The sequence below is a fragment of the Phascolarctos cinereus genome, unplaced genomic scaffold (genome assembly GCF_003287225.1).
Source record: "Phascolarctos cinereus isolate Bilbo 61053 unplaced genomic scaffold, phaCin_HiC Scaffold_9;HRSCAF=440, whole genome shotgun sequence".
Classification (NCBI taxonomy): Eukaryota; Metazoa; Chordata; class Mammalia; order Diprotodontia; family Phascolarctidae; genus Phascolarctos; species Phascolarctos cinereus.
The window spans coordinates 249,763,587-249,772,693 of NW_027556402.1; the positions used below are offsets into that span (position 1 = coordinate 249,763,587).

Below are 9,107 nucleotides of genomic sequence, written 5' to 3' on the forward strand. Positions count from 1 at the left end.
GAAAAGAGAAGAACATTTTAATAAGCAAATAGTATCTTTGTATTATTTTAACAGTTGTAACCTCTCAGGCCACCTGAAATGCTCTCAGGGACCTTTGAAAGTTCTTGGACCTTACTTTGCACACCACTGTTGTAGAGGGTACCTCTGTTCATGTAGGGCGTGTATAAACAGCCTCTGTGGACCATTCCAATACTGAAATTTATGTCTTTCTCTATCTCTCCCAAGCATCAACCATGGAAAAGTATTTCTAGTACTGTTGTTTATATATTATTCCCACATCCAGCAATTAGGGGTTCCATTGGGCTAATGTGAATCTGTCTCTTATCTTTTACTCTTTAAGCTTCTTGCAAAACAGCAAGGATGAGGATTAAAAGACATGATAAACAATAGAGTTGCTTACCAAAGCCATTATATTTGGAAAAAAGAGATGATAAATAATAGAGACTCACATTAAACACACACACATGCACAAATAAACATTGGCACAAACAACTAGCTCTCTGCATTGGTTAAGGTAAATAAAACTCATGAAGAATCTGGCAAGGTGTGTCCCATGTAAGACTTGGACCCGTAGAGCCAAATTAAGCAAGTCTATCTCCTGGAATTTGGTCATACAACACAAAATGATCTGCTGTACTAATTATTCTCATCCCTCACCTAGGATCTGGAGAAATTTTGGCATGGGGCAAGGATTGATGATCAGTCTATTAATATTACACATGGAGACTTTCTCTGGATACTCCAGAGTAGGGAACAGACCACAATCATAAGAACACTGGAGATCTGAGTGGTGAAAAACAACTATTTTTGGATGTCATTCAGGATGAAACTGTGGGCTTTGTTGAATGATGGAAGTTAGGTAACCATTTCTGTTAAGATTTATATCCCTCCTCTACCAACCTCTCATGTGTAGTGGTAGACATGACCAACAAGGAACCGTGGATGAAATTAAAGAGATATTCTAGGACCAAGAGATAATAAAGGGTTTTGCACTTGAGTACCAACACTGTTAGTATATCTTCTGATGGGCTTGATTCTGACAAATCCTTATCCTTGAGTCTTCCCTGGCTAATGGTACATATAAAGGAAGGTATCTATTCATATTTTTCACATAAAATGAGAGGTGGAGAAGAGTGAACAAGCGGACAGCCTGGAGACTTTCTCTGATGAGATGGGCCATTGAATACATTCTTTCTCTTTGCACACGATTGTCACCAGCCTAAACACAATATAAATGAGTTTCTTCAACCAGTGGCATGAACTGAGCCTGTGCAGTGAGGAATGAATGACATCATGGTTTGATTCTCTTGGTTCCAGTGGGAAGGCACTAAGAAAACAACTCTATTAACGTCTTCATATTTTTTAAAATGACTGGGCAAATACACAGCTTTGCTAACAGTGCATTAATGTACCAGCTTTCCCACAGTCCTTCCAGCATTTGTCATTTAATTTTTTTGGATCAACTTTGTCAGTCTGATTAATGTGAATTGGAACATCTGAATAGTTTTAATTTTCATTTTTCTGATTATGAGTCACATCTTCTATCCCAAGTAATATATAGAGAAGTAATGCTTCCAAGATAAATGGGATAATATTTGTAAAGATTGGCACATAGTGGGTGTTTAATAAATGCTTATTCCCTACCCCTTTCTTCCTTGAGAGACGGAGGGCTGTTTTGATTCAGAGCGCTTGGCTTTACATTTTAGTATTTCCATTTACTACTTACAGGACATTAATCAAGTCAACTAAATACTTAGCACCTCAAATTTTTGTTTGTCAAGCCCCCTTTAAGGTGCATTTGTGCTCCAAGTCTATGATATCGTATTGTCATTCTGGGATACTGAAAAGACAAGCACATGAATGGTAGATATGTAGGAAGGGAACTACAACTCTACAGAAGGAGTATGATTAAGCTGTTTTTATTGTCACATATTCTCTTGGGCCAGGTTCACAATAAACAATATAAATACAAGTTTAACATTTCCAAATGATGTATTTAAATTGCAGAAAATTGCAATGTGTTAAGTGTGAGTGAGAAACTACATTTTAGAAGCAATTTTCAAAGGTTCCATTATCTTAACAATCATAAAGTTTCTGCCTTATACTTTTATTGATTTTCAGAAGCTCTTTCGTAGCTCATGGATTTTTTCAGTGCATCTTTGAAATCCTTGTTCTGTAGAGTGTAAATGAGGGGGTTGAGCAGAGGAATGGCAATGGTATAAATCAAAGTGAGCTTCCTATCCTCATCCTCAGAGGTACTGGACCTTGGACGCATGTAAACCAGACTAGTGCATCCATATTGTAGTAGCACCACAGAGAGATGTGAAAAGCAGGTTGAAAAAGTACGCCAATGCCCCTCAGCAGACTGCATGCGTAGAATGGTGTTGGCAATGAAGATGTAGGAGATGGAGATGAGCAGGAAGGGAACAGCGAGCACAAGGGTACCCACCATAAATAGAATGGCTTGGTGTATTTTGATATCCCCACAGGCCAGGCGTAGGACAGGTGGGGCATCACGCAGGAAGTGGTTGATTTCCAGAATATGTCCACAGAATGGCAGAGTACAGATAAATACTGTGAGCTGAAGGTCAAGGAGAAGAGCTAGGCTCATGGAACCAACCAGCAGCTGGGTACATTGTTTCTGGGTCATGATGAGTGTGTATTGTAAGGGATGGCGGATGGCCACATAGCGATCATATGCCATGATAGCCAATAGAAAACAATCAGCACCCCCAAGAGTAAGAAAAATGAACATCTGAGCTGAACAGCCAGCCAATAGGATGGGCTTCTGTGCCCCAAAGATGTTGGAAAGCATCAATGGTACTACAGTAGTGGTGAAACAGATCTCCAGGAAGGATAGGTTAGACAGGAAGAAGTACATGGGGGTGTGCAAAGAATTGTGGGTACACACAATGCAGATGATGGTAGTGTTGCCACACACGATCATCACATAGAGGAGAAGGAAGAAACAGAAGAGGAGGGCCTGGATCCTGGGGGAAGTGGTGAACACCCGGAACACAAACTCAGTAGGGCCAGACTGGTTGAGATGGAGAATGTTGGGAGAAGACATGTCATCTTCCAAAGTCAAGTCCAGTTAATGGATTATCTAGATAATACTAGGAATGCTATTTCCTTCTTGCATGATAGACTCATAAAATTTAGAGGTCCAAGTACCTTTAACAAATCACCTTGATCAAGTAATTTATCATGGCTGGGCTTCAATATTCTCATCTGTATGAAGAAGGAAGAACATTAGAAGGTCTTGAAGGTAATTTCCATTAATAATTTTTATGTGCTTACTGGCCTTCTATGTATCATGTCCTACAGTCTCTTACATCTCTGATGTTTTTGTTCCAAAGGCCCTTCCAATTCAGACATACTATATTCTATACTGTAAGGCCCCTTTCAGGTCTGGGATTTTATAAATTTTCACTTTCTAGCCCATGATTTTATTAGTGCTTTTGTGTATAAATAGTTTTGGAAATTCCCAAATAGAAGGGACAAGAATGAATTATCAACATAGATTGTGAAATGACATTTCATAGAGATCTTTAGAAGAGAGGCAAGCACCTATCTGTATCAGTGACTTTAATTGGTCATCAAAGCAGCCATGAACTCTGAATCTTAGCCCTAACAGATAAACTTTCCTTTTAAAAAAATCCAGACATTTTTATATTAATTAAAATATGTACATGATGGAATGCATGAATTTCTCACTTTTTCCTAATGTTTCTACCAGAATACCTCTATATTTAATAGCTAAGACTCTGGTAATGTCCTTCAAGGCTTCTTCATGACATGGAGTTGACAATGAGTTCTCATAGACTATACACGGCACAAAAGTCAGTAATGGAGAATATGCTCTTCTGAGGACCAGTGTAATCTGAGTGGGGAGAAACATATTATCAGTTAAATTGCCTGGTGATGGATTTTTCAGCAGAAGAGCTCTTGGATAATATCCAGTAAGGCTCTGAAAGGTTCCAATCTCCACCAGGGACAAGAAGGCCCACATTAACAAAATGGCTAATTATTGACATGACTAACCATTTCAGAATCTAGGTGTTTTATTATCACAGATACAGCTAAAATCTCTTCCTTCTGGTTCTGTCATGATTTACTTTCAGTCCAATTCATTCTCACTCCATCATATCTAGGTGTTATCTCCAACTACCAAAAAAGACATGTTGGGTTTTTTCCCGTTTAAGTACACAAGTCATTTTATCTCTACCTTCTTCTATTATGCCAAATGCTGTGCACACAAAGGATTTGTTCTTTGTTTAATTGTGGTCATTCCTGTTTTAGAAACTCATTAAGATTGTCTTAAATCTCCATCTTAGCAGATGAAGCCTAGGGAGTTGCTTAAGGCATTGGAGGCTACCTGCACAAGGTCGTGAAGTTAGTATACATCAGAAACAGTTTTTTAACCCAGATCTTCCTGACTCCAAGCTAAATACACTTTTCATTGGATCACTCTAACTTGATATTTAATATTTTAAGATGTCAGTTGAATTCTAAGACTCAAACTTCTTTTTGAGGATTGACTTTCTTTCCTTTAATGATGTATTTTGTTATTTCTTTGAATAATCTTAACTTTCTGTATTTCTATTATTCTGTTGCCATGAAAAGGCAATAGATATAGAGTTGAAGGAGCTGGGTTCAAATTTCTGCTCTACCCTTGAGGGATCATTGGCAGTTACTACTCTGCTGCGGCTTTCATTTTCTAATATGTAAATTGAGGATAATCTTTTGTGTAACTTGTGGGATTATTGTGGATCATATGAAATAATGGCAACAATGCGCTCTGTGCTTGTCAAACAGTATAACTCTAAGCTATTGTTAATAATAACTTTTTGTAGTAGTAATTACAATAAAACTCAAGTAATTATAATTAAATTCAGAAGGTATGATATTTGGGCTCCCAGAACAATAATTGTTCACAATCTTACAGTGCCAAAGGTTTCTCTTTCCACAAAAATTCTGAGCGTTCATTAATGGGGGTACCATTGTTCTGATTTTATACATCACTACATGAAAGTATCCAAGATTTTATCTACCTGGATAATCCTTCCAAAAGTATACATCCCTATACACCTGGACCTTCTTCTCATGTCTAACTTTTGTCCATGACCTCTTATGCATCATTTGCAGAGGACCTTCACAATACAAAAGAGGTCTTATTCTGGACTTTTATATTTTTCATAGAGACTAGTGTAGCACTTGGGCCATCTCTGTCTGTTATGCTTTGCTTTTGTTATGTGACCAGGCAACTCCTTTTCCCATTATCTGTTTTGGATAAAGTATTTAAGTCCATGTTCCCCACAAAAGATATCATTGGCTATATGCCAATTGGATCACTTCCAGTTTTACATTTTTTGAGATTATGGGATTCTATGATTCCCAGACATATAGACATGGAATGGCAAAATGTCGGTATTAGAAAAGATAAGTTTTTGTCACAGGCAATTCCTTGGGGTGACTGAAGGAGCCATGTATGTGTCTAAAGATAATCAAGCATGTCTCTTTGCCCCTATTCAATACTGCACCCAGCCCAATTCATTGGCTATCTTTAGTAGCTGTCTAAGGTACACATACACATACACGCATAGACATCCATGGACTAGGTCATAGACCTATCATTTACATAGAATGTCCAAGTCAAATAGAAATTCTACCTAGATAATGAGGTCCTCCAGATGTTCCCACTGGCAGAAGACACCTTGCAGATTTGATCATGACCCCAAGATTACATGGCCTCCTCAATGAGATATATGACTTATCTAAAGGAGAGCAGCATAACAATCCACCTAGAAACAACAGAGATGAGTAGTACCTATTGCCCAGATTTTGGTCATTTCACAGCAGGGATTTCTTTAAAATTTCCAGTTCTCTTTTATGTGACAACAGCATTTTTCTAACAATGAAGGGAGAGGGAGCTCTTACCCAGCGAAAGTTCTTGTCTAGAACAGTAATAATATTAATAAAGACGGCAATAATAGCTCATATGACTGTATAACTGTGGCTTGTCCACTTGATGTGCAAATTCACACCTGTAATGGTAGCAATGAGAAGGAAGAATAAGGGAAAGAAGATTTTGAGCACAGAGAAGAGGATGAAGAAGAAGAAATGTGAAAAAAAAAGGAAAGAAAAGAGAGGGAAGGAGCAGAAGGAGAGTAGTTAGTATATAAAAATTGCCAGTTGTTGAACTAATACCTAAAGTTCATATTCTACTCTTTGTCTCAAAGCACTGATTGTCACTATCAAATTGAAAATATAATAGAATCTCAGTCTAAAGGGAACTCAGAAGGTATCCAATCCAGCTCATATTCGAACTAGAATCCCCTCTACAACATTCCCTACAAGTTGTAATCCAGCCTTGGCTTGAAGACATCTAGTAATGGATAACCACCACGTCCCCAGGCAGCTCGTTCAACTTGGGCTTATCCCTGAATGTGAAGATATGTTTGCTTTCAGGGCCCTGAAATCAGACTCTCAGTAATTTCTACCTAGTTCACTTCCATCTGGAACCAGGCCAAATAAATCTAATAATCATTTCACAGTTTAACCTTTTGAATATTTGAAGACAGTTACCATATTAATCCTGTCTTATTTTAGGTGTGTTAAAAGCACTTGTCTACAGTTATAAATTTGGGTTTTCATAGCTGCTATGTCACTTACCAGCTCTGTGAGATAGGACACTCCGATTTCTTTCCCTGGGACTGAGTTTTCTCCTTAGTAAAGTGAAGGGATTTCATTATATCAGGTGTCCTTAAATCTCTCCCTCCCTCTCTCTGTCCCTCCCTGTCTCTCTCTGTCTCTGTCTCTCTGTCTCTCTCTCTCTCTCTCTGTCTCTCTCTCTGTCTCTCTCTCTCTCTGTCTCTCTCTCTCTCTCTCTCTCTCTCTCTCTCTCTCTCTCTCTCCATCAGAGAGAGAGACACACACACACAGACAGAGACAGAAAGAGATGTACTCTTTTGGTAGTCTGGTGAAACCTATGGACCCATTCTTAGAATAATGTCTTCTAATGCATAGGATTACAAAGGAAGCCATTGAAATAGTTTACAAAGTTAGATTTACAAAATACAAAATAAAATAAAGAAACATATTCATTTATCCTAGGTTAAGACTTCCAATATTAGATGATACCTAATGTGTCATCTAGCTTTAATTACTATGATCCTGCCTCATGTCCATTACTTCTTCTGTAAAACTTGTAATGATGCAGAGACTCCATCAGGAGCTAGACAGCTCTCTTTGCAGTGGAACTCCACTCTGAACACATGGTCTTGACTTTCTCAGACCAGGGTTGTGAAATGAGACCAAGAAGAAACTGAAACAGTGATAACACAGTGGAGCAGTAAGTGTTTGATTCTTGCATAGATCTGAAGAGGGAGAAGAAAATACTTAAATGAGGACTAGATAGGAATCTATAAACATTTGAAGGAAACAATGGAAATATACAGAAAATGCATTTGATTCACACTAATTGGTCCCAGAAGTAGAACTTCGAGCTATGGTTTGATGCAGATTAGATCTTGGTGAAAGGAGACTGTCCCTAAAAGTTTCATTCCAAAGTGAAATTGACTTCTGCTGGAGAGATTAACATAGAGGCTTGAGCTTTATTTTTTCAGATGTCTCGTAGAATATATTGCTGCTCAAATATTGGTTGGTAAAGATGACCTCTGAGAGCCCTTTGATATGGGAGATTCTGACATTCTATGAAGTAATGAATTAATTTTCTACTGGGGACATCCTAATACATTTATAGAACCATAGGTGAAATCATAAGGAAAGCCTCTAACAAATATTTTAAACCTTTTCTTTGTAGAGGAGAATGAAGTTTTCTCAACATGTTCAAAAATCTCATCTCTGCATCACCTCTACCCAGTATTCCCCTCTTCTCTATTACTGTAGAGAGCACCACCATTCTCTCAGTCTGTCAGACTCAAAATCTATGAGTCATCCTTGATATTTCATTATCTATCACCCTTCATATCCAAACTGTTTTTGAGGCCTGCTGATTTCACCTTTCGTTACATTGTACCTACCCACCCCTTTCTCCTCTGACACTGCCACTTCTCTAGTACAAGCCCTCCTCACCTCATGCTTGGATTTGTAATAGCCTTTCAGTGGGTCTGCATGCCTCAATTCTCTCCCCACTCTAGTTCATTCACCATTTAGCTACTAAAATGATTTTCCTGAAATTCAGATCTGGTCATGTCACCCCCCCCTCAATAAACACCAGTGGCTCCCTATTGCCTCCATGAGCATATACAAACTGCTCTCTTGGCATTCAGAGTCCTCCATTATCTAGCCTCTTCCTACCCTTCCAGTCTTCTTATGTCTTACTTCCCAACATGTATTCTTTGATGAAGTAACAATAGCCTCCTGGATGCTCTACTCCATCTCTTCACATTCTCTATGGCTGTCCCCAGTGCCTGGGGTGCTCTCATTCTTCCACTCTGACCACTGGCATCCTTGGCTTCCTTCAAGGCTCAATTAGCATTCCATTTCCCATAGGAAGCCACCCCTAATCTTAATTCCAGTGCCTTCCCTCAGCTAATTATTTCCTATTTATCCTGCATATAGCTTGTCTGGTGTATATTTGTTTGCATGTTGACCCCTCCATTAGATTGTGAGCTCCTTGAGGGAAAGACTATCTTTTGACTCTTTTTCTATCTCTGCTGCTTAGCACAATGACTGGTACATAGTAGGTGCTTAATAAATGTTTATTGAATTGAATTGAATCATCTCAGCCATTGGGAGCCTTGCAACGTAGGTGTCATCATTGACTCCTTGCTTTCAACCCACCTCCACATATCCAATTATTTGCCAGGTCCTGTCAGTTTGTCTTTACAACATCTCTCTGCTGCAGTCCCTTCTCTCTTTGATGCTTCCACCATTCTGGGGCAGGCCCTCATCACCTCATGCCTGGATTATTTCAATATCCTACTGGTTAGTCTCCCTGCCTCTAGTGCCATTTCAGTCCATTTTCCAATCAGCTATTTGACAAAACGTTTTTCCTAAAAACATGGTCTGACTATATTCATCTCTACTCAATGAATTCTAGTGCTCCCTGTTGCATCCTGGACCAAATATAAAATTCTTCC

The 9,107-nt window shown here is 38.7% G+C and overlaps 1 protein-coding gene across 1 annotated transcript; it reads right to left on the reverse strand.

Annotated features, from left to right (window-relative positions):
- Positions 1 to 2,107: 2,107 nt before the first annotated feature.
- LOC110200775 (olfactory receptor 10Q1-like) lies at positions 2,108 to 3,070 on the reverse strand. Its single transcript, XM_020976178.1, has one exon. The coding sequence runs from the start codon at positions 3,068 to 3,070 to the stop codon at positions 2,108 to 2,110; it is 963 nt and encodes a 320-aa protein (XP_020831837.1).
- Positions 3,071 to 9,107: the final 6,037 nt, after the last annotated feature.

Bases quoted from the DNA above. Each gene is read 5' to 3' on its own strand.
- LOC110200775 (XM_020976178.1), bottom strand. From the start codon at position 3,070: ATGTCTTCTCCCAACATTCTCCATCTCAACCAGTCTGGCCCTACTGAG.